Source organism: Leptodactylus fuscus, chromosome 4 (assembly GCF_031893055.1).
Source record: "Leptodactylus fuscus isolate aLepFus1 chromosome 4, aLepFus1.hap2, whole genome shotgun sequence".
Classification (NCBI taxonomy): Eukaryota; Metazoa; Chordata; class Amphibia; order Anura; family Leptodactylidae; genus Leptodactylus; species Leptodactylus fuscus.
In genome coordinates, this window is record NC_134268.1 from 144,471,115 (window position 1) to 144,498,560 (window position 27,446).

A 27,446-nucleotide genomic window follows, 5' to 3' on the forward strand; every position below is an offset into this window, starting at 1 on the left:
AGTGGATCTTATAGATGGAAGCTGTCTGGTCAGGACCCCAAGCTATACACTATAGTGAGAAGCTTCTAACAAAGAATATATCTGAAGGGCCACTCTGTATCATCTATCTATCTATCTATCTATCTATCTATCTATCTATCTATCTATCTATCGTGTATCAATCTATTCCTTATCATGCTTATTATTTAACTTATCTATGCATCACATGGTTTCAGTTGAATGTTAAGCTGAATAAACCTAGCAGCAGCGTAGTTACTTTGTATTATGTGAACGTGTCTTATGGATCTGTTCCTTTGTGTTGGTATCTCAGCATAGTCCTTAGCAGCTAGCTCCATCTAGTGTTTGAATGCCATTGCTGCTTATTTCCCAAGAGAAAACCATTGGCTTTTTGCCTAATCCTACTGGGACTCAAGTCAACATCGTTGTCAAATGAAATCTTGAAAATCTTGATAAAGATGTGTTCATTTAAGTCTGCCATCATCCTAAAGTGATAGGATTGAATTCAGAGATTGAAGTACTGTTTAGAGCGGTTACATTTGAGGTGATTTTGACAACGTATGCATCAGCACAAAATATAGTATCATTTCATTTCTACTTATACATGACAATTTTTTGTCTTTAAAATAAATAGATGAGCCAATATATATTTTATCTCACGTAGACCACTCCATTTGTAATGTAGAATGTGATTCAGTGAGTCTCTGATTCACATAAAATTAACCCCTTCTTATATTCAACTAAACTATTAATTTACAAAAAAAAAACAGAACCCCGAAATAATGGTCACTCTTTAGTGTCCTGTACTGTACCAATGTACTATACAGATATAAAATAATAATATCTAAACCTGAATACTCAGACCAGTGTGCTACCGTTCTGTAAGGACATCTTCCCACAGTTCTGCAGAGTTTGAGCTGTCTTGTTCTTCACAGGGGAGTATAATGCTGAATTTATTCTCTTTATTAAACACAATTCTTTTTTAGCCTTATTCACATGCTGCTAAGGCGGCCACACAACGTCAGCTGACATTGGCCTAATGCTCATTCTGCCTACATCTATATCTCCCATCCCTGATACACGCACATGCTTGACTCAGCCGAGTCTACTGATGCATTGCATGGGCACCTTTAGGACAGAGCACATGATATAACGAATTACAGTCTGCATTTACTATGACCAAATCATCAACTCCGAGTTCAGGCTACAAACCTATATGGGTCCTCCATCTTTCTTTGCTATTGGCTACATACCATCCATTTATCTAACCTTCCTATGGGCACATTACATTCCTGATAGTTTAGATCTCTTCCAGTTGCCTCGCAAAAAAGTCCTGGGTTTCATATGTGAGTCTTTTGGGTTTTATCCCACTTTTCCATTAGGTCATACCTGGGAAGACTATTCCAGACTATAGGAGGGTGTGAATGGCTTCTCATGCTTGACTTCAGTTTGATGTCTTTTGTAGCACTTATTCTGGTACTTATGGCAGTGCTGGAGGCCTGGGTTCAAATCTGACCAAGTACAACATTTGTAAGGAATTTGTATGTTCTCCCTGTATTTATGTAGGTTTCCTCTGAGGACTCTAGTTTCCTCCAATATTCCAAAGAGATACAGTGAGGGAACTTAGATTGTGACCCCTATATGTGACAGTGATTATGCTGGATATATTGGTGATGTGCAAGCAAGAGAAATAAATAAATGTACAATGTTTGTTTTAATATATATATATATAAATATATATATATATATATATATATATATATATATATATATATACAAATTGTAAAATTTCTTTTCTTTACAGATACATATGCAAAAGAATTACTTAAAAAATACTTTGCGTAAGGATGTTCCACTGTTTGTGGCTAGTGCCACCTGACACAGGGAATCTCTGTTGTGCTGTATATTCACATTATGCACCACCTCCTCAGGCTTTAAACTAACACATTATCAATTTTGCTTATTTTTCTTAAAGTATATTTGTTCTTTCATGTAACCTTTCATGATAAGCTCCCTTGTGTGTGTCCATGAGGTGTACCACTATATCTGACCATTTTATTTGACTTATATTTTGCATTATTTAGCAGTTACCTCCTCTTCTTACTACATATCTAGTTTGCAATTCTCTCTGAAATGATGGTTGAAGACCAGCTGCCTTATATTGCAAACAGTGAGTAGTGGAGGATCTTCTCTAGAACTATCTCTCTTTCACTCAGATAACTTCTCCAAGAACTTGCAAGACATACTGGCCTGTATTGAAGTGAAGAAATTGCTTTGGTTGCGTTAGAAAGACATATATACAGCTCCAGCATTAGTCTAAGATTTTATGTCCTATCCCCTGTGTTTCCTGCTCCCCCTTCCCTCTCCATAAACTTCTATATGAGTCTTCTGATCCACACGACCTGCAGTCTTTCCAAAATGAACGGAACTGTGATTTTAGCATTAGTAAGGGGAAGAATGGAAACAACCTGATAAGGCTTTTCTTTCTTACATGATATCTTACAGAGTTTCTTACAAACTCCTGTACTATTCATTTATGCTAAATTTGTTGCAAAGACAGTGGCTTTTTAAGACTTTTTCATACATTTTACTACCAGATCACAACTGATCTCCTCCTGCACTTACGCTCTACTTTTTTTTTTCTATGTGTAACATAGTAGATACTTAACTGACACCTTATGTAACTTTGCAAGGAGTCTAACAAGAATATCAGACAAACAGGTGGAAAACATTATGTCAAACTTCAGGACTTTAACAGGTTAACAAAGTAAAGAGCTATTTGCTTAAGTGCCTAAAGGAAAATGTTGGCACAGCAGAAAGGCTCCATCGTAGTCCTATGCAATAGGGACTTAGTAACTCAAGACTGGCAATAAATCCTTGTTAAAGGATTTCATATCATTCAGAAAATGTCCAAAGCCATAAAATCAAGCAAAAGTTAGTAGAACAGACTCTGAGCATGAGTGCCTACATCCTGTTCTTGAATAGGTAACATTGCCAAGAGTTCAACTACTAGGCTTAAGTCATAGGCGGCGATTCAGTCTACAGTCATAAGACATTGAGGTCTGTCCAGTTAGATAATACTAAACTATTTCAGTCCAGGAAAAAAAAAAAGAAAAACAGGAGAGGGTTGAAATCCTTTCTGTTTGTTTTTTTAGTGTAGGTATTACTTTACATGACATCACTTAATATATTAAGTGGCTTATAGTGTAGGCCTAGAAATATATGAAATACAACTATCAGAACACCTATTCACAGAATTTTGCTATTGCTTTCTTATTTTGTGGTCTTGTGTAAAAGCTGGTATATAACATACATTACGTGCTGGAAAGGCATATGTTGCTAAGGTTGAGGCCCCACGTTGCAGAAACGCAGCTTCTTTTGTTGTAGATTTTGTTGCGGTTTTTTGAGCAAAAGCCAAGAATGGCTACAGCAGGAATGGGAACTATATAGGAAGTTCTTACACTTCTAACTCCGGCTCAATCCACTCTTGGCCTTGGCTCAAAAAAACGCTGCAAAATCTGCAACCAAAGAAGCTGTGTTTCCGCAATGTGGGGCCTCAGCCTAAATGAGCGTTATATCACCCCCCTATCCAGCATCATTCTTTCATTATAAAAGTTCAGGCCCTAGGTCCTCTGTGTAATGTCTTCTAACATGGATGTTCTGGTCTGTTCCCGGCCCAAGTACCAACTCCATCTTTGATGTTTTTGACACCTGCTGCGGATACTCGACCATATTTCTGCTCTGTCCTTGGTTACCGCACTTAGCCATGTTGGTCTGTACTCGCTGTTCTGTACAGTCGAATCTGGTGACATTTAGTAGAGTGACCTTATTTAGCATACCACAAGACTCACTATGTGGTGTTCATTATATACAAGAACAGGAAACCTTTTTATGAATACAGCATGGAGTATTACAACACTAGGTTGGACTTTTCTAACCAAATGCCATTTTCTTCATTGTATTAAGACCAGCAAAGTTGGCAGAATATATTGATAATACTGCTCTGTTTATTGCAGGAGAACGTGCTTAAGATTTATTATACTATGTGCTTCAGTTAGCCCATGGACTTTGCTTATACCAATATATCATGGCATTGAAGTTTGGGGGGCTTATATTTATTCATTATACATGTTGATAAATTTCTAGCTATTGTATGTGGTTCCATATGTACAACAGGCACATGGAAAAAATACCATAAAATATTCACGTCCAAAAATCACATATTCTTATCAAACAATATGCTTCTGCTATATATTTTAAGTAAGAAATGTGAAGAACACAGTGTTTTACAGTCACACCAAAGTTGTTGGGGTTCTAGCAGATCCCATCTCTACTTTGTAGTAAAATACGCACAGTGGACACACAGAAATCGCAACGTGTCAATTATCTCTATGGAAATGTCGGTTTCCCTAAAGGTATAATTGAAGCAGAAAGTTGGCAGAGGAAACCACTGTGAGCTTTCTGTGCAAAGCAAACACACTTTTTTTGGTACAGTCCCCTACGTGTGGCCTTAGCGTTACAAAGATTTATAGCAAATAAAAAAGCTAGAGGATAAGCCATAGTACCAGATTGGACAGACTATAACCAGTCCTGGGGAGGGGAGTCCCATGCGCCCTGCTTCTAGCTTTCTTGCTGCAAGACTCAACGTGGGACCTTAGCCTCAGGCTGGGGGCCTCACACGGCGTTTCCACTACAGACAAATTGCAGTATTTTTTAAATATGCGCAGCCGACACGTTGCAGTTTCAAAAACTGTTGTGATTTTGGAAATCGCGGCATGTCAATTCTATCTACGGAAACTAATAATTGAAACCTCTGCGAACTTTTTGTCCAAAGCAATGCGGGAAGAACTGCAGTACATTTTTACTGTGGGATGTCACATGGGGCCTTAGGGTAAGTTCACACGTAGTTTTTTGGTCAGGATTTTGAGGCTGTATCCACCTCAAAATCCTGACCAAAAAGACAGCTACCATTGAAATCAATGCTGGAAAAAAGAAGCGAGATGCTCATTCTTCAGGCTGAGTCGCCTCGCGATTCGGCCTGAAGATACTCCCACCTCCGGGCTAGGCCCATTCATTGAGTCTAATATGGAGAGGAATGCGCGCCTGGATGCCAGTGCAGTGCACCACCTTTCAGTCGCGGCTACACGACTTTTGGACCAGAATCTGAGGTGGCCTCTTTAGGCTAAAATGACTTTCTATTGCAATTCTGTCTGTATTATACTGTATGTGATGTAAATAAGGTGACGGCTGCAAAGAAAACCCCTACAGAATTGAAAAGTGTTAGTCTTTTTTCAGGATTAGTGGCCAATGGTGAAAATTGCAGGAGATAATACTTAAAAAAAAAATAAAGTATCACTGAAATTGTAAAAAAATAAAAATAAAATCATACATTCTTAAACAATGTTTACCATTGGTTTAAAAATTAGATCATTTTTGGTGTCTCATCCCCTTTAAAGTAAAGGCCTTAATATTGGTACTTCACATATCAAAGCTGCAGTGCTAACTACTGAGCCAACATGTTTTCCCCATTTTTAACCGGATACCTGACATAAGTAATGGTTGCCTCTTAAAAGGGTTGGGTTTTTAGAGAGATTCCACCATTTGCATAAATAACATCATCCTAAATCTGCATGTATGCTAGACTATTCTATTCTAACTTCCACTAGTCACAAGACCACAGACTCACACCATTAGTTCTTATTTATGCCTCTAATGTCTAATTTTGTTATGGGAAAAAACCTGAATATTATAGTTGCCAAGTTACACGCTACCACACAAACAGTGAGAAATTTGTCAGCGTGGACTGTTTATATTATATTCCCAAATTTAGCACTATAACAGTCCAGAGATATATGGAGGCACGGCAGAGGTAGTATAAATCATTGTCACAGCAGATGGTTCTATTCTGCAGAATTAAACAAAGAAATTTTAACAAGAGATTTTCATTTACAATACTCAAGTGTGGATTAAAAGAATTCTGCAAAAAGTAAGCTCCGAAGTAAACTACAGTATTAATGTCAAGGGCTCCGAGATAAGCAATGTTTCTCATTGGTGTTGTTAGTAATACTGATATCAAAAGCCAAATTTAGATTGAAATTCAACCTAATAAGCATTAAAACCTGGAACTTAAATGTAGGGCCTTGTTTCTCATTAAATCAGTTATGGAGATCTTGAATTACATGTCACTTGAGGTGAAGTCAAGTTTTTAACATCCTTAGCAGCCGTAGTGGTTAAGAGAGAGATGAAACTGATTAAAGTCATTCTAGGAGCTAAATTTATCAAAATGAGCTAATATTAAAAATTGTATGAGAATGTATACAGTGATGTCATGTACCCGATAATGTCATTGTCTAAGTAAAGGATTGTCTGTGCAGAAACAGCTCCAGTCTCCTAGAATTGTAGGATAGTTCATTCAATGTCAATGTAATACCATAAACGGCCAATGAGCACTGTTTCTGGGGAAAAAGAGCATAGTCTCATACAACCCCTTTAAGGGTGGGTTCACACGGAGTAAAGTGCCGCATGATGTGGCACGTATACGCCGCGTGAGATTTTGCGGGCTGTATACGCTCCCATTGATTTCAATGGGAGCCGTGATTGTATATGTGGCGTTATTTTGCGGCCGTGTACATGTACATGTGTGCGAAAAGATAGAGTGGCATGGGTGGTATCTGACTGTGCTTTCCATGGACCCATACACTGCATTCAAGGAGGCAGCTCACAAAACAGAATAACCCATATTGTGATGTTGTGATCTTTGTGATCTGATCTGCATCCATGAATATCACCGTTGTGTATATGGTATTCAAAATAAATGAATCATTGTGCTATCTTTTGCAAGTCGGAAAACACATGGAGATTGTGAGCCCCACATAGGGATCACAATGTACATTTTTTTTCCCTATCAGTATAACTTTTTGGAATATGGGATGGAAATCCATTCAAACACGGGGAGAAAATACAATCTCCTTGCAGATGTTTTTTTGTCCTTGGCAGGATTTGAACACCAGGACCCCAGCGCTGCAAAGCTACAGTGCTAACCACTGAGCCACTGTGTGGCCCATGTTTGCCTGTAAACTGAAAGCACTGCAGTCTAGTTCTGTTGTGAGGCTGGAGCCACAGTGTATGGCAGCACCATGAGTGCAGGGTTCAGGTGTCACAATGAAACAAGCACAGTTTATGTGCCCTACAGAATAGAGAATGACTCTTTAAATTCAGCCATACTCTCGACCCGTGATGGTGAACCTATGGCACGGGTGCCAGAGGTGGCACTCTGAGCCCTCTCTTTGAGCACCCATCTGTGTAGGGGCTACTGTGCAGCAGATTATACTGTGCAGGGACCACTTTGCAGCAGATTATACTGTGTGGGGACCACTGTGCAGCAGATTATACTGTGTGGGGACAATTGTGCAGCAGATTATACTGTGTGGGGGCCACTCTGCAGCAGATTATACTGTGTGGGGACCACTGAGAAGCAGATTATACTATGTTGGGACCACTGTGCAGCAGATTATACTATGTAGGGGCCACTGTGTAGCTGATTGTACTGTGTGGAGGCCACCGTGGAGCTGATTGTACTGTGTGGGGGTCACTGTGGAGCAAAAAGCTCTATAAAGCCCCATTCATATGACCATATTTTGCAGGTCCATAAATGTCTGCAATTGTGGATCCGCACATTATTAAGGTTAAATTCCTGTGTTGGCACTTTGTGATAAATTAGTGGGTTTTGGATTGCAGTTTGGGTACTCGGTCTCTAAAAGGTTCACCATCACTGCTCTAGACAGTGTTCAACTGTAAACTGTTTCCTGCCATATACATGCTCGCTCGACTAGGCATATGTACTAAACCAAGAAAAAGGAAAAAGCTGCTGACAGATTCCTTTGATGGCAGCCCATCTGCCTTAGAACAAAAAGATTAAATAGTTCAAATCCTGAAATCTGTTGTTGGGGCAAACCTTAGGGGTTCCAGTACACATTAGATGGTTAGCCAAAGCCGGTCAAAACTGTTGATCTCCACCAATCACATCTAATGTGTGGCCAGCTTAAAGGTTTTGCCATTTCAGATGTTTGTTCCCATCTCCTGTGTGGATAGGGACAAGTGTCTGATCCAAAAAGTCCTCCTGCCAGATATTGCCGTCCTGGATAACTGGTATTGCAAGTGCACAAGCACTTCATTTACCAGGAGGCTGCTGGGGTACTTTTGCCCCCCTTTTCCTGATCAGTGGAGGTCCCAGTGGTCATACCTCAAGTGATTTCACACTGTAGATAGGGGATAAGTGTCCTCAATGGCAAAACCTCTGGCTAGTTAAGCCACTTGCCATTAAGGCAACTGGCGAAACACAGCTAAACAATGTGTGTTCTCCTTTTAAAATCTTATAAAAACACAAGCATTTTCGCATGTATAATTGACAAGCTGCGATTTTCAAAAATACTGAGCTTTTTTAATTCAATATGTGGATGGAATTAGCCAGAATCTAATTCACATTGCAGGTCCTATAAAACAGAGTGTTTGTTTCTACGGCGAAAAAAACGCAACGTGGGGCCTCAGCCAAAGTGCAGTTCCTTACTCAAATCTAGAGATGAGTGAACAGTAAAATGTTTGAGGTTCGATATTCGTTTCGAGTAGCCCCTCAATATTCGACTACTCGAATCGAATATCGAACCCTATTATAGTCTATGGGAGGGAAAATGCTCGTTTCAGGGGTAGGCAACGTTCGATCAAATTATACTTAACAAGTCCACGAGTGAGGGTCGGGCTGGATCCTCCGAGCAGTCTTCTCCTTGCAGCGTCCCCGCGGCATCTTCTGGCTCTTCATTCACTCTGCCAGGCATCGGGCCTGGGCAGAGCCGACTGCGCATGCCCACACTACAAGCGGACATGCGCAGTCAGCTCTGCCCAGGCCCGATGCCTGGCGGAGTGAATGAAGAGCCAGAAGATGCCGCGGGGACGCTGCACGGAGAAGACTTCTAAAGGTAGGAGAAGAACCAGCGTTGATTGGCCGACTGTATAGCATTCGGCCAATCAATGCTGGTTCTGCATCGAACTTTTACATTCGAATAGGGAGTGGTACTCGATCGAGTACGAGTATTTCGAATACCGTAGTATTCGATCGAATACCTACTCGATCGAGTACTACTCGCTCATCTGTACTCAAATCATACATGTATTGTATGAAAGGTCATTCATCTGTATAGTCACCATTAAATATAACTTTTACCCTACAGCAGTAGGTAAAGGGGTAATGTCTGACTGACCACAGAGTTGGTGAACAGAGTTGATGGTATTTCACATGTAAATCTGAACACTTACCAGCTGTTAATAGATAACAAGCAATCCAAATAGTTATGAGTTGAGGCTTCTACTTTCAGTTGCTTTTGTTAACTGTAATGGAAGTCTTAGAAAATATTCAGCTTCTTATTTAATAGTGCATTGTCAAAGAAAATCTATAGAATTATTGTAGTATTTAAATGAGAAAAAAACTGGCATTTATTAATTATTATTAGCTTCTATATTGTTATGTGCATATTTACTTTACGTTCATCACGTTGTACTGATATGGTCTCTGAGTACTATCATTATGGTGTACCAAAGAATTTAGAAGTCACAGGTCATGTTTATTTATAGAGAAAAAGTAGAAAAAAGTTACACAGGTACCTTATTTTACAGACTTCTTTGGTTAAACATTGACCGGAAAATTTAGTAAATGACTGCTTTTGGAGAAGTAATTTTCTGTAATGAATACATAGTCTGCTTTTAGAAACCACCAATATTATTGTAAGTGAGCAATTAATGTACCGGACAATGGAAGTTAATTTGGAAACTAACATGGAACATTATCTGTAATAAGTCACATGAAATATCTTAATTCATATGACTACATTTTTGCCGGTGTTCCATGTAATGAATTGCATCCTGTTATTATGTTACAGTTTGTGTTTCCAATAGCTAATACTAAATAACTGTATTGTGTAAGAACATTAAGAGCTAATTCTGTAGTAAACCACATTAAATATATAATATATTAATATTATCCAGTGGAGATCCAGGGGACAGGCATTGAGATAGTCAAGACCTATAAGTACCTGGGTGTGCTCCTCAATAATAAGCTGGACTGGGCTGATCACCTGGGTGTGCTGCACAGAAAGGGACACATCAGACTCTACCTGCTCAGGGGGCTGAGGGCCTTTGGAGTCCAATGAGAACTTTTTAGAGCCTTTTTTTTAACTCTAGTGGCCTGCTGGGGGAGTAGCATACCATGCCAGGGACTTGACAGGCTGACTAGAAGGGCCAGCTCTGTCCTGGGGAGACCCCTGGACCCAGTACAGGTGGTGGGTGACAGAAAGATACTGTCCATGGTGAGTTCCATGCTGGAGAACAACTCCCAGCCATGTACGAGACCGTGAGAGCAATGGGCAGTACTGTCAGTGACCGACTGTTTCACCCCAAGTGTGAGAAGTAGCACTATCGGAGATCCTTCCATGGTCAGGCTGTATAATCTATATCAGGCTAAGTGGAGATCACTCCACACATAGAACTAAATGATCCTTAGACTTTGTTTCTTCTTATTTGCTATCACTCCTAGTATATTTTCTATCTGCTTTGACCTTGTATGTGTTCTTTCTTGAATATATTACTGTATTATCCATGCTGCTGTAACACACTGACTTTTCCCATGGCGGGACTATTAAAGGATTATTTTGTCTTATCTGACTATATATACGGAATGTAGAAATAAAGCTTATAAACCCGCAGAATTCCTACAATTTCAGGAACTGTCTGTGTGTGAATATAATCTTATAGTACCCCTCGCAATAGACACTGTCAGTATTCCTACCATCATGCACAGACTTGCACCTGCAAGCAAGGCCACATATTCTGATATACAGCTGCTTGCTGTCTTCCGTACAAGAGCATGTCTGACCTCCATCTCACACCTACTACTGGACTATACAGGTCTCTCCATATTGAAAATCAAAACAAAGGCAGGCATACATCCAGCCAGTGGACAGAAAAATAAATCTTCTGCTGGAACACTTAATCTCTTCACATTCTCCAATGAAACATTTCCCTTCTTTGAGTTGCAGATGAGAGCTCATTAATCTGGAAGACATCATACTCTCCAAAGCAGCCGTCCATAGAAATAAAGGGCATATTTTGGGAAGAAATCTCAATGACACAGCTCCAGTTTTCCTTTCCTTGCAATGATACGTGTGTGTGTGTGTGTGTGTGTGTGTGTGTGTGTGTGTGTGTGTGTGTGCGACTTTTAAAAGCAGGAATTCCTGTTACAGTTACTGAACGCATCAGTAGCCCAATGAATTAGGTTTGCTAGTCAGCTAGTCAGCTAGTCAGCTGTAACACTATAAAAAAGAACACATTTATCTTTCTTCTGTTAATTTGAAACACATATTGTAAATTCTTTATAATTCTCACCAGATGATGCTGATGTGCGTCTCGCCACTGCTGTGTAAACAGAACGCTGAGCCACCTAAAAGCACAAAATCCTAAAATAAATGTGCCTGTGTGTGACTATAACTAATTTAAGGAAAGGAATAGAATACTTGGCCGGGACCATGAAATCAACATCTTTCTGGGAGTAAGAGGGTGGAAAATGAAAGAAAGGAATAAATCAATGAGATTTTACTTATTGAATCCAAACAAATTCAGATTAGTAGAAATTGCTTTGTAAAATAACATGGATCATTATGAGAAAGTGGTATTTGTAGGAGTCGCTTCTAATTCTATCAAATGAAGACAGTATACAGGTAAATTATGGCTAATCTTTTTGGCAAAAACATCATCGGGGAGACAGAAACATATTGCTTAAAAATAAGATTTAGGTTAATATATCTTTTATATCCATGAAAGGAATTGTCCAATTAGGGCATTGATAAAAGGGTTAACCTGAGAATAAACTGATCACAGGATATCCCCCTTGTGGCCCCCAGCCCTCCCTCAATCAGAGGAAATTGATGTGAAAGGCAAACACAGCGACAAGTAATAATTTCCCCTGCAGCTCCACTACAGGAGAAAACGAGCATTATACAGTTTCCATTCACATTAGCCCGTAGGAACTTTTTTTTTTTTTTTTCGCTTTTCCTGTTTACACTTTTTAAAAGTCAGTATTTTTTTCAGGCTAATACAGCATATCAAAGCTTATTTTTTGCTGGACAAGTTGTGCTTTATAATAGCATTGCTTATTTTTTTAAGTAATGCTATTCAAATTGGGGGAAAAAAAAAATATTTGGAAGGTGTAATAAAAAAGACAACTGTAGTAATGTTTTTGTGGTGGTTCCTTTTTTCAACACTCATTTTTGGTGCAAACTATACTTTTATATTGTATTAATTCTGCTATTTATGGATGTGGTAGTAGAAAAAATGTATTATTTTTTGCTTATTGATTTTTACATGTAAATAAAAAAAGGGGCGGTGATTTAAATTGTTACTTTTTGGGGGATTTTTTAATATATACTTCAAAAAACTGTTCAAAAAACCCTTTTTAGTTATAATTTTAATCTTCCCAAGAGATTTGAACATGTAATACTATTGTAACCCAATCTATTGTAGTTTTACAAGTGTTACAGACTACCTCCGGAGGCCTGTAATAGGTATAATACCTTGGCTCCCGAGAATTATGACAATTGAATGGCACCCATCTATGATGTTGTGACAGCTGCTACCAACTGGTGTCAGTTGTACAACACAACCATAAATATGATGCAGGCCGAGCTCCTGAACCAGTGCCATATTTTGCGTTTGCATATTTGCTGGAAATGTATATTGCAAGGTCGCAAAGAGGTTAGTTAGCTGTCCATGTAATGCACAGACATGCTACCTCCCCCCCCCCCCCCCAGAGTAGTAGGCCCCCTTTTATAGCTGTTCTGCACTCTACCAAACAGTACATAGGAAGTCTAATGGGGACATTTAATTTAGACTATGGTTAGGTGGAATAGAGTAGTTAAAAATTTGTGTTGTATCCCAGTTATTTTGCAATGGAACACTAAATCTCAAAATTAATGATAAAAGTGAACCAGAAATATGGTCTGTCTGCATAGTTCAGTCTAGAAATATAATGTGTCTGTCTGCAGCATTTTATGTGTGTCGTAGTAATCTTGCTGATATTGCAGGTGTTAATATGCTGATCATTCCATCTTTAGCTGGTGACCATCAAATTGGAGTGGGGCTTAAATTGGTTGTCTCATCTCATGGATCCTATCTATACTGGTAGCTTATGTAAATTGAAGACTTTTCCTAAATATATTGCTTTAGAAGTGCTGCTTTGTTTGGCTGCTGTGTTAACTTATTCCTGCCATTGTTTACACAGCATTGCTATAACCACAGACCTGGGAGATAGGACAAGTGACGTCACTTACTCAATGCTTTTGCCGGCAGGACAATCAGTTTAGCTAACTGCAGTTTGCTGATAAAACCCGGTCTCTTATCTCTAAAATGTAAACACACAGATAACACTGAGCTTGTTCTCTACAAGCATCTGCATATTATCTGATCTATACAAGGATTGTGATACTTCATTCAGCAAGCTGGGAGGGGAGGGTGCAGAAATACAAGAAGTGATAAGAAGAGACTGCAGGCAAAGTTAAAACAGTGAGATGGAAAAACCCCTTTAAGAAAGAGGGCAGGGAAAGCAATCTTTAGTCCTGGTGTAAGCAGGCAGAGATTTGTCAGACAGTCAGATAGTTGTCTTTCAGCCTGTCACTGTAGAGGAGGTGACATCTACATTACTGTGAAAAAGAGAATATTTATTCATAAATACATTTTTTCATACATTTTTAATTGTAATATTAGGCAAATTGGAGAGGAGCTGAAGGATGAAAGTGCTGGAATTTTTGTCATTTTGTTATTCTTGTGCATTTTCTTCATTTAGTTTTGCTTTAAGAATTCTGCATATAAAGAGAACATATGGTCAGTATGGAACAACTGAAATGGATCCCCTCCAAAAATACACAAAACATCTTGACTTAATGTAAGCCTAAGAATCATGTTCAGTTGTTATTCTGGAAATCTATACTTGTCCATCCTTATGGAGTGGTGGTCGTAATGATGATAATTCATTGTATACTAAACACATCGTTCGGCAGTTTTAACAAATAAATACTGAGAAATCTTCAAATATGCTCAATAATCAAAATGTAATATAATTATACATAATTACGGTTTTACTTCGTAAGAGATTACCAAAGAATCAATTACAATTGTAATGGATCTTTATTTCAGCTATAAAACTAAAACCATTTACTGTCGGAGCTCCTGTCCATTAACACCACTGTTTCACATGGACAGAATCCAGCACTTCTCATAAAACCAAAGTTATGTCAGTTATGTTCTAAAATACATAAAGCTGTCATAATGTTCCTGCAGTGGTTGAAATTAGAATTCTCACCATAAGACGGAACCTGTTTACAGCAAGAAATGGCTAATTTATAGGTTTGTTACCACCTGCTCTTCTACTCAATGGAAAGACTGGAGGGTTTGTCAGTTAGATTGTGGAGCTCAGGAGAGAACTAAAATTCCTGATTATGATATTGGCTTCTGAAAGTCAGTACCTTGTGATATATTTGAGGTTAGGATAAAATTTCACATTGGCTTATTTTGGATTTTTTAAGCCTTGCATGAAAAATTGGAAGCAAATCTTTGCCAAGTGTTACTCAAGTCAAACAAATTGCTTCTAATATGTTAGAGGATATATCTGGTGGGCTGTTGTGATGTCCATATGTAAGGTTTTGGAATGCATTCGGAGACAAAAAAAGAACAATCTTAAATGATAATTGTAGGAAGCAGAACTGCTTGATCCCTTTGGAAATGTTTTATTTGTTTTGAATATTTTTTATTTCTTTTCTATTCTCAATCCATATAGAACAAAATGGAATGAATAAATTCAATAAAGCATTATTGATAGGATATATATTATATAAGCAAATTTGTTTGGTAATATCTGTATCTATTATAGAGTAAAACAGAGCCACATGTTAAAGGGGTATTCCCATAACTCTTGTTCTGCAGCCTGCAGGCTGTGTGCTCTCTTCACTTCCTGGATTTCTCGGCACATTGGTGGACGAGGTTTCACTTGCTCTGCTATCTGCTATGTTTGCAGTCAGTAATGAGGGATTGGTTGTAAATGCATTACCACAGTATAAAGCTGATGTGGAAACTGATGTAGCAGAGCTGGATTTGAGTCAGCTTGCATTACATACAGAGGTAAAGGACTCCTTATCTCAGCCCTTATCAGCCAAATTCAATTAAACCGTCTGATAAGTGGAAAAGCTGAAGATAGACAGCACAGTAATCCCGGAGCTCTCACCTCCCCCATTTGAGGAGCTCCATTGCTTGTTTGACACACACAACTCAGAGCTGCTCCCTGCACTCAGCCCCTCCCTTTCCCCCTGAAAGCAGGGAGCTACATCACTTGGGAACTGAGCAGATAAGCCCAGTGGCCATAGAAACGCAGTGTTAACAATGAAGTGAATAAATTAAGATAGCGGCCAAACAAAGCAGTTTTGATAAAGCAATTTATTTAGGAAATGTCTTAAATCCACACAAACTAGAAGTATAGATAGGATGCTTTTCATGGGACAACCCCTTTAAGTCACAGTTGTTGTATAAACAGGGTGAATGGGACTCCAAGCCATATATATGGCTTATAATATAGCTTATTTATTTGCTATAAATCTTTGTAAGGTAAGGAACCACATAGCAGGTTATACCAAAACAGTGCCTTGGGAAAAAAAAAAACGTATGATGATTTTTCCCACAGAATGCCTCTGCGGACTATCCTTTTCAATTATACCTATAGGGAGACCTCTGGTATTTCTGTAGGTATAATTGAAATGCTGCGATTTCCACAACAACAGTTTTGGAAATCGCAACATGTCCATGGCATCTATTTTTCGCAAGGAGTGGATGGGGTTCACTCTATCCTCCCTTTAGACCCTTTAGAATAGCGGAGGGATATCCACATATCTACCTATGGAAGCAAGCACATCAAGAGTAAATAGAGTATTTCTCCATGGTACCACCTACATATCTTCACTGATTTTGACATATCAGTGTTTGACAATGAGTCTAAGCTTACATTACAGTAGAGGCATGTGATCATTATCATTCATCACACTTTATTTCACATCCTCACTTTCCATAACTGGACAGGCACATATATGATGTACATTGTATGTATGTATTTACGTTCTATATATTTACAAGGTAGAGATTTTTAGGGGCTTGAAAACACAAAATAAATGTGTAAAACTAAAGTATCTACAATTCACTCTGTCTCCTGTAAGAACATGACACAATAGGAGCAATTTGCTGATTGATGGTGGTCTTACCACTGGACCATTACCAAACATGAGAATGGGGGTCCTAATTCCCCATCTGATCGAAGTGGCGGGTTGCACATTTTTTGTTGCTCTAATTATTTTTATGGGAGATTTACACAACAATCTCAAGCAGTCCTGTATCAAATGAATTGAACAACAGTGTGTATGCTTGACTTGCCACTACCTTCAGAATCAGGAAAGAGACCCTCATTCTTGTATTCGGTGTTGGTACCAGCAAATTATCCCTTCCCTGTCCAATAGGTTTCAACTTGACTGATGCATGTCTTTTTTTAACTCACTATGTAATCCACACCAAAGGGACATCTAGAAGTACATAATGGACTATAGGGAGTAATGAAAAACATTGACCTTGGTGTCCAATAAATTCAACTAAAGAATAAACCCTTCGTTGTAACCTCCATATTGATGTGCCGTTTGGCCTCGAGTGCTTTTCAGATCTTTCAGCTCTACATGATAACATCAAGGCAGTCACTCTGTGTTTTACAAATTCAGAAAAGGAGTCTATTCTTGTACTAACAAACATGGCAAGAGACTACAATCCATCCAAATGTAAAGCCATTACCTCATAGTGGTAATAGATTGCAGCGATCCATAATCCATATGGAAACGTGCATGAAAAAAGTTGTTTCTCGTGGCCTCGACTGAGTTTATTTTTTCATAGACTGAATGGAGACTCTGCCTGGCCCTTCATTCTCTTTTAAAGCTATCATGTTTATAGAGAACATAGCATTCCCAGAGTCATAAACAAGAGTGAGTCTTATTTAGACTTGTCCCAATAGTCCAAGTGTTTGTTGTGATAAAATGTGGAGGTGTCATCTTAATTTGTTTAAGGTCAGCCATGGTCAACCCTCACAGATGTAACCTATCTCCAGAAGATAGTTTTCATAACCCATTAACAACACTTGCATTGGAAGAAAGAAATGCTATCTGGATCTGTACAAAGTAGGCTGTGTTTTAATTTGGATAAGTGTTTTCTCCGCTCTTCTAAGAGAATGTCTAATGACTGGAGGTTCTGATTATTAACTCTTAGTTCCATCAACATCTGGTCTTTCTCAACTTTGCCTTCAACTTTCGCACCTCATTTTTCACCATTTCAATGAAAGTTCAATGTTGATTCATGACAGCTTTATGAGGGCTTTTGCCGAGACTTCATGTATTACATTTAGGTAGTTGTGGAAATACTGCTACCCTTGGTAGAGGTTCAAGCTCTTCTAAATTAGTGACATTAGAAATTTCTCATGTGTTTCTCATTATCCATTCTAGACTTGTTACTTGACTTTTGTTAACATACAAGCCAGTATGGAATTCTTTATGATGTCATGCCACACGCTGCTATAGTGTAAAATGTGATTAAACTCCAGTCCAGCTCTGTCTTTCAGTACAGAAATGATGAAGTTGCTTTCAAGCCCCAATTTCTTGATTATGTTGTGTTGCATACTATTTGCATAACTTGGTTCAGATTATCTGATGCTTCTCTTTTGTTGAAAGGCAAAATGGCTTATTGATATAAATGTGTTTTTTTTTTTTTTAATTACAAATGTCAGCTTAGGGTAAAGACCAGTATAAAGTATTAGTTATAATATCAGTAACTTTTTGCATTGTATCCAGTGCCTGTCTAAGTCAGAGGTCTCAAACACACAACCCATGAGTTTTTAATCTGCGGCCCAAAGCCTTCTCCCTGGTCCTGCTAATCTAGATGGATGGTCAAAGCCAGGGATAAAATAACCCCCGACCTTGTTCTAGAGCCTTCCAACTTTATAGAACACAGGCCACATATGTGACTTGGAGCAGGAGAATAGAGCACGCCCAGGAGCAGTGAGGAAAATACTAGTTGGGGGCCACTGGCAGGGTACATTAAGCTTAGGTGGGTCACTGAAGGGGACATTAAACTGTATGGCGCCACTGTTGGGGGGACATTAAACTGTGTGAAACTATTGTTATGAGACATTCAACTTTGTGAGAATATTATACTGTTTTTGGCCATCTGGGGAACATTAAACTGTATGGAGCCACTGCTATGGGACATTAAACTGTGTAGGGCCACAACTGGGAGACATTAAACTGTTATAAAACTGTTTCATCTTTTAGTATATGTCATAGTGGATAATTTGCTCTGTGAATAGTAATGCTTAAGAACAGTAAAGCCTAATTTATTTTAGGTTCCATTTTGGGGCTTGTTTATTATTAAACACAAAAATGAAGTAGGGTTTAGGGAATCTTGATAAAAATCCCACGCTGACTTAGAGAAGAGGAAGAATAAATAAATAAAATAAAATAAATAATATTTGAGAATGTTGTCTTCTTCCTTGTGGTTGGATCTAATATTATTTTGAAGTAAGTTCACATGCTTTGCTTAGTCAAATCTTATAAGACTTGGTCATTTTCTCCAGACTAAGGATAGTTGATATATGAATCAGTCATATGTCAGCTACCCTGCATATAGGTAGATAAATAATCTGTAAATTTTTCTTATTTTATCAAAAGCACTAATATAGCCATGCTTTCCAAGGTGACATGCTTTAGTTACTTACTTAACATATAAACATTTTAAAGGGGAAATTTATCAAGTCCAGTATTTTCTATGCCAGTCTTGATATCCCCTGCAATGCCTGAGGATGTGCTTAATTCAAGATGAGGAGCAAGACTTGTCATAAATGAAGCAGATCCTCTGGCAGTTCTATGGCACATCCTCCGGCAGTATGTGCTTATAACTGTTTCAGTTTAGGGGAATTTGTTTACACTACAATCATGGCATAATTGATGACAAATCTGCTGCGTCCGATGCCCCCCCCCCCCCAACAACATCCCAAATATATCACACCCCCATTTCAAAAAGTATAAATGCTATTTCCGCGAATAGGGTTTTAAAAATTGCAAACCTGTGGTTTGCAACTTCTCTATGCCAGTTTTCTAGCATAAGTGCTTGATAAATCCCCCCTAATTTTGTCATTCAAGTTCATAATATGCACGCACAAAAATATTCAGCTTTAGGTCCATGTAAGTGAGTATTGATGATTTAAGTCTCTAAAATCCAAAATATTGTACTTTTTATTTCCTTAAACTTTTAACAAATATACCTTAGATTTTTTATGTTCATCATTATGGCTTATCATATGCAGAATGAGACTCCTAGACTGTAAACCCCTGTAATAAAAATCCATAGAAATTCCAGGGTAATGTAATCATGGTATTAATTATAATATAGATTGCATTTTATGTAGACTTTATAACCTCTTTTATATATAACACTAAGGAAATACTGTTTTCATGCATGGCTTCAAGAAAGATGAAATGATGTGGATTTTCACACAGAAATGTTGTTCTGAGGACAGAATTGCAGTCTTTCATTTTCTAATCTCAACTATTTTCCTTTAGGGAGGCAGGACACAGTGCATTAAAGAAGTCTGCCCAATTCTGTCATGCCCCCAGCATCTCAGTCATATTCCTACTGGACAGTGTTGCCCAAAATGCATAGGTGAGTGAACACGAATATTTATTTGTATATCCATATGTTGCTACAAACCTGACCTAGCACCAAACGACGCTCAACAAGAAAACGATGGCCTGCTAAGACAAGCTTATATTGTTAGACCCTTATATGGGTTGTCCAGGACCTAGCAAAGTTGGATACAGATGATCTATCTTCAAAATAGGCCATCAGTGTCATATCGACTGGGGTCTCAGACCCAGACCACACGCTGATCAGCTGTTCGCCTGCTGGAAGCCATCTAGCAGGTATATGGCTGGAAACTCCTCTGCTCCTATTTAGGTGATTAGAAACAGAGCTGCAGTTCCCCATGCTACAGCTACATTGTTCGGTCCGGAAAAAAGGTATGTAGCTCTGTACACTGTAGCAATGGCACCGGGAACTCCAGTTCTGCTACTATTCACTTAAATAGGAGCACAGCTGATTCCAGCCATATATCTGGTATATGGCTTCCTGGGGACAAAACAACTGATCTGCACAGTGTACAGGTGTCGGACCCCAACAGATGTGATGAGCTAAGTGAATAGGTCATTAGTTTCCAACTGCTAGGTTCTGGACCACCCCTTTATATAATTAATCCATATTTAGTCTAATAAACTGATTGTCTGCTCCAACTTCATTCACACCAAACATACAACAGTTCATAAATACCCACACTTGCTTTTATTAACACCTGCTACCTTAATATTAGTAATATACACAATATACAGACTAGCCTTATGATCAGGTTGTGTAATAAATTATTACACCGTTCAGATATATTTTTAAAAACAATAACAAAAAGTTTTACACCAAACTGAAAACATTTACATTAATATAAATCAAAGGTCCATACTCAGCCCTGGAACTGGTCCAATTTCCAACATCCACATTAAGAATTCAGACCAGTCTAAGGTCAGTCTAGTGTCCAGGGAGACCAGCAAATCCCCTTTTTAGCCTCATTGCCCCTTCCAACTTGCCAGCTATACCCATTTATACACTATGTACAAACCAAACGGTTATACTGTATATACCATGACTATGTGTGCTCTGTGAGTTAGTACCTGGGTTACTCCCAAACTCCGGAAAGAATACCGATAGAGTAATTGACTTGAAACAGAGGAAAATGCTTGGGACAGTATGACCCTATATCACTAATCTTAGTATAGTACCTGCAAATATGTTTGTGCAATATTGACAACTGGAAATGGACATGTATCTGAATGTATTGTTACATCCTAAAGTCTTAGAGCCTATAGAACATATAATACATATATGATAAACCAAGACATTAGCTGATTTCCATAAATGTTCTTCATAATGGTTTTATTTGACCAGTACTGAGAATAACGTATGTTCATTTATGGTATTTATATTCCTAAAAGTAAGTGTCAATGACTTATCTAAGAGTTAAATCACATTACAGTACCAGACTTAGCAGGCAGTACCCGTCCATAGAGTGCACAATAACAACGTTACTGTCTAGGAGTCAATGTCTCTGCTGCCAAGAAGAATAAATAATTCCTGTGTGATGTGATCCTTATAAACAGTGGGATATTTACTGCGTGTTTATGAACATTTCTCTCGTGTCTGTGTGTTTGCTTAGTCATTTACAAGATGTTAAGTGATACAACTAGGGCTTACTATTGACATATAATTGCATTTTGCAAAGTTTTAGAATTCTTCTAAAGTTAAACAGAAGAGGGGCAATGCCACTACATTAGAGGGGTTGGTAACTTTTTCAGCTTATTTTACACTTTTGGTAAATATTAAACTTAATCCTAAAATGGCTTAGATTATAAATATAGAAATATAACATGTTTTATATATTTTGGCTGTTCTAAAAGACAGAGATTGGGGATGAGGTAGTGACCGTGAACCTAAGGATACTCTTGGTTTCTAAGCCTCTGAGGTTGCTAATATACATTACTGTATATTCATGCTTCCACATCATGGTAATATTGGTGTGATTGCCTAATAATTTAGTATAGCTGGGATCTCTGACTTTACCCTGGAAGCAGATGTGAACCAGGCCTATGGCTGCTAATATACATGATATTCATGCTTCCAGATCATGGTAATATTGGTGTGGTTGCCTAATAATCTAGTATAGCTGGGATCTCCGATTGTACCCTGAATGCAGATGTGAACCAGGTCAATGGCTGTTAATATGCATTATACTCATGCTTCCAGATCATGGTAATATTGGTGTGATTGTCCGATAATCTCCGGTTTTACCCTAACAAGCAGATGTTACTTGAAATAAGGATCAGCATTTTGGATTTCCCCATGATGATCCTTTATTTTGCTAATAGACCACTTTCAGCAGAGTTGTATGTCACATGTATCCTTCTTTACTCAACAACTATTCTATATACACTGGTGGAGATAGGGGAAGATGGCAATTGGCAAACAAAAGTTTGGTAACTATTTGAATTCTATTACCAGTCTAAGGATTTAGACAAGATATTATTATTGCAGGGTCTGTATACGTAGCATACTGTATATATGACAGGTCACGCCTGCTGCCAAGATTGTGCCTGTTTTACACCAGTCTTTAGCATTAGACATTTACCGTGAGTCACGTGGCATTGGCAAGATATATTTTAGACATGACTTATGAAAGTTTTTATCAACAATAGACAAATCACAGTGATCTTATACTAGTTAAAATAATTTCCTTTGTCAGGAATGTATTAGTTCAATACTGTGAAGCAATAAACTAAACAGTCCTACTGCTGAATAGTGTAGGGTTATTGTTAGAGGGGTTTTTTTTATTACTAGTAATTAGCTTTTTAGTAAATAATTAAAGGGTGGACATGTCCTCAGATTTATTAAATGCAATATCAATTTCTGATGGACCCACTAAAATCACACTGGTAGTAATTTCTATACTTGCTTTGTAGTGCTACAGAGAAAATTGGTATTAAAGGGATTCTATCATTGGCTATAGTGATTTTTAACTAAGCATATATTTTTGCATAGCCTTTAGAAAGGCTATTCTAGACATACCTTTAATTTGTTAATCCTCTCAGCCATTTTTGAATTTTTCCGCTTTTATTGATATACTAATTAGCCAGCACAGAGCAGCAGAAGTTCACTGAGCACTATGTGATATGTGTACAAAGGGGAAGGTGAGAGCAGGAAAGGCTGCTGTTAATGATGATGATGACTCATCAGCCTTCCCTGCTCTCAGTGCTCAGTGATCTTCCAGTGCTCCATTCTGGTTAATTAACATATCAATAAAGGCAGGCTAATTAAAAATCGGCTCAGAGGATTAACAAATTAAAGGTATGTCTGGAATAGCCTTTCTAAAGGCTATGCAAAAATATATGCTTAGTTAAAAATCATTAGAGCCAATGATAGAGCCCCTTTAATACCAAATGGGCTAATTCAAAAATGTCTGTGACTATTAACAAATTAAAGGTATGTCTGGAATAGTCTTTTTAAAGATGATGCAAATATATGCTTAGTTAAAAATTACTAGAGCAAATGATAGAATCCCTTTAACATTATGGCTCTCAGTGATAATAGATTATTATTGGGATAGAGGGGGTGTTACCCGGACATCTCCATGATCTACTTCATTGATGAAACCTGTAAACTTACCCTTTTGAGAAAGGTTTTGCATAAGTGGAATGATGTTATTTTATACGTGTGTTAAGTGTTACCTTTTTAACATGCTGTGGTCAGATGACTCAAGTCTGTTGGCCTGGAAGAGGTCTGGAAAAGCTGACTTTTGTGATAAATGAAGCTTGCCATTTAAAACAAGCACTTACATTTTTGCAGTACATTCCAAATGGCCAGAATTGTGTTTGCTGCTGAGGTAAACAACAGGGATCCATTACATGATTTGTTTGATGGATTTGTCTCTGGTAACACAGGTCTTTGTGTAGCTGACTTTGAATGGCACTGAGTAATAGCCCTCTCTCATGCACATATGTAATAATAATTCATGTGATTTATGATTATGACTTTATTTTCATGTGGATTGTTTTAAACATGGGTGCAAGAATCCTAACAAAGATGTATATTATAGTATTATAGCCTCTCTGCTGTGGAGAGTGCGGTGCATGCTCCCTCTGCTTTTAGAATAGGTGTTGGTTGATTTTGCTTCTGGTCTCTTCTGGATACAGAGCAGAAAGTATAAAATATTATATTCATTCTCGCACAATAATAAACTTCTGTATTACTTAAAAATTCTCCCTTCCTTCTGTACTGTTATAAGTCAGACGCCACTAAAATTAGTGTAATTTACAATTTATGAGGGGGTGGAGGTGTACAGAAACAAAAAGTTAATGTGTAAGAGATTTGACTTAGAACTGGTGGCAGCGGTGGAGGGGGTCCAGCATCCACACCCAATGACAAGAGTCAGATGTGAATTTGTGATGAGGGTCAAGGAGGAAAATTGGGCAGTTTTGTTTTGTTACAATCTTGTCTAGAGTTGTCCGTAATATCTGGTTTTGGATCTAAGGTGAGTCACCATACTATTTTGCAGATACCATCTGGTGCCATTTGAATTTAGCTTCTCTCTTAGTAATGTTATACACAGGCAACTCCTTTGCCTACAGTGCACAAATAGATTGTTCAGGCTGGTTTTACACAGCACTTTTTACTTGCAGTAGAGTAATTAAAAGCAGTGCTTTTAATTGCAGTAATGAATAGCACATGTTACAATGCACTTCCCTGGATAGGGTCATGAGGGTCCATTCACACGGAGTAAACGCGCGCTCATTTTGGCAAAATACACATGTAAAAATAAGACTCCCATTGACTTCAATTACATTTTTTTTACACGTGTAAAAAAACATGTCAAAATACACGTCAAGATCATCAAACATCAAAATACACGTGTAAAATGTCATTGAAGTCAATGGGAGTCTTACTTTTACACGTGTATTCTTTACACTTGTATTTTGCCAAAATGAGCGCGCGGTTACTCCGTGTGAACTACCCCTAACAGTGGGTGCCACATGCAGTCCCTTGGCCATGATGCTTTCCTTTAATCAAAGTCCCAGTTAATTTCAGCGGGATATCATTAATGGCCATACTGTTTTGCTATTACCTTGCAACCAGTAATAATAAACAGCTCAACTTAACTTAAGAAGCCAAACTCCAAATACCCAAGGACTGGATGCAGTTAAAGCTGCATTTGCACCAACACAATGATATTTGAAGATACAGTGGATTTTATTATATTTTTTATTATCCCAACAGTATGGCAGTGGCAACAACATACTTTGAATACAAATTTAAATTGTGCCACATTGGCAGGCTGGCAGTATGCATTGTTGAAAAGTAAGGTGGATTTATGAGCAAGAAAAAAAAAACATCCAGTATTATCCCTTTTTGGGAGCAGATGCCACAGCAGCAAAGCTACATTGGAAAAAAATGTTTGATAAAAACTTGTCCCCTTAATGGAGCAAATAACTTGGGCTGTGAGCTAAGCTGATGGTGCAACCCAGGAGTCTCTGTTGGAGGGAGAGAGAAGAAACATTTGGACTGCTTCCTCAGCTAGGGGGAGGTAGTGAGGTAGTACATTCTAGTTAGAGAGAAGCTACAGTTCTTGGTTAGGCTGGCTTCAAGCCAGTTTAAAGACAGACTACATATTGTTTTACAGACAGAGGATGGAAATAATCCCTGGTCATTTAGGATAGACTGTGTGCAAGAAGATATTGTAGGGTAATGTTATATGGACTCATAGCTACAACCCTATTTATTAGACTGTGGTTATATAGGATTCCAGTTTATGGATCTCCAGGTTACAGTAAGGGGATTGCAAACATTTTGTGGATTAAGAGAGTTTCATCACACAGTTTTAGAAGGAGACTGCCCCAGCAAGGGAGATACAGACTGAGACCAGAAAGTACTATCTTAAAGCCACAGCCTCAGTGGATGCTCCTAAGAACTGTATCTCCAGCATCTGGACGAAGTTGTTTTATTACTCCTTGTTCTTCATCAGCAAAATGTTACTAGTTTTCTTTGTTTGCAATCCTTTCTCCTGAGTCTCAATCCTGCACCTACCATCAAGAGCACTCCAAGTGCATACCCAGGGGAATACTACTACCACCATCACAAAACCTGCAGGCCTCCCCAGAACTGCTCCAAGCTTTTGTGATTTTTCTGAAGATCTGGTAGATATCTTTGCTACGGTGAACACAGTGCCTACATCCGCCAATCTCACCGCCCTATCTTCAGCTACTTTCTGCCTTTCAGACCTTACAGCTGGAACTACTGAAAGAGATCCTGTGTTCCGCCATCTTGAAGGAGTCTGAATTTCCCTGAGATTAACCACAAGAGCTCTGCATCACTACTCGTGGCCTCTGCTTTAATAATAGAGACTTTGCAATTGGCAATATTGGTTATCAATGACAGTGAGCAGCCAAGCTACAGTGGGTTCCCTGTACCTTTTACACTCTGCTGACTTCCATCTCCTGCAACTGTTGCGACTGGACAGCTCCAGCCCACTGCTACTGGGTATGTCTAAAGATCCATTCACTTTGGGGCTAACCCTGTTGTTAAATAGTTGCCTACAGTTGTTACCCCATTGCTCCTGAGTACAGTCATCATCTTTGGGATTGACAACATCATGTTGGGAGAACATTCTGCAATCCTCGTGGCTGGTCTACTAACTTCTACCACCATCTACTGGGTCAGACATATTAAAGAGGATTTACGGCCTCAAATGAAGTTTTCATAATGATAAGTATGTGGTCTGTGGGTGTCCAACACCCGTAACCCACACAGATCAGCTGTTGCAGCAGCCTCCAAATACTGGAAGCTGCTGTGGTGGACAGGTGGTGCATTCGGTATATCTCCTATTCAAGCAATTCCCCGGAACCATCACTAATCAGAGGACTGGGATGGTGCGTTGCTACTATTACATGTCAATGCTAGGGCGAAAAGTGAGTTTGGGTGCGGTCTGACTCCCCAGGGTTTTCACTTTCTCTGACTACATAGGCATATATTGTATCCTTTTGGTTTACTTTATTATGTGCATTCATCGCTTTAGTGAAAGCTTTGCTGAGTTACTCCTGGTTTCCAATGTTAGTTATCTGGATTGCCTTGTGATTTGTTCGCCCTGTGGGATGTAACAATATTTTATGTTTTTCTCTCTCCATATGTATCATTTTTTAACATATATATATATATATATATATATATATATATATATATATATATATTATAAGAACATTGTCATCTTTTACATAATTTTTTTGTGTGTATGGTATATATTTATGACTTCATTTTTGTGGTAAACATTAATTGATACTTTTTGCATTTATTTAGGAAAAATATCAAATTTGGAAAAATTAGCAATTTTCAAAATGTGAAATGCTCTGCTATTTAGACACGAAGTCATACCAAACAAATATGTTAATGGATATATTTACCATATCTTGTAGCTCTACTTTTGCTCCCTTTTGTGTGCCAAAAAGCAGTTTATGCCCCCATGTATGACCCTGTTGTACCCAGGATAACTTACTTAACAATGACATATGGGTAAACAGCTGTGCCTCTAGTGTACATCGACCACAAATGTCATATTTATATAGGAAAGGATCAAAAAAAGAGAGGATCATAGGAGGCATAAATAATCAAATCATAAGTAGTAATGCAAATATAGAAAA

The 27,446-nt window shown here is 38.3% G+C and overlaps 1 protein-coding gene across 1 annotated transcript in view; it reads left to right on the forward strand.

Annotated features, from left to right (window-relative positions):
• BMPER (BMP binding endothelial regulator) overlaps positions 1 to 27,446 on the forward strand; it is a 174,595-nt gene that overhangs the window by 70,139 nt on the left and 77,010 nt on the right. The window contains exon 7 of the mRNA XM_075271124.1: positions 19,725 to 19,824. Within this exon, the coding sequence (XP_075127225.1) occupies positions 19,725 to 19,824 (100 nt within the window). The remainder of the gene's footprint in view (positions 1 to 19,724; positions 19,825 to 27,446) is intronic.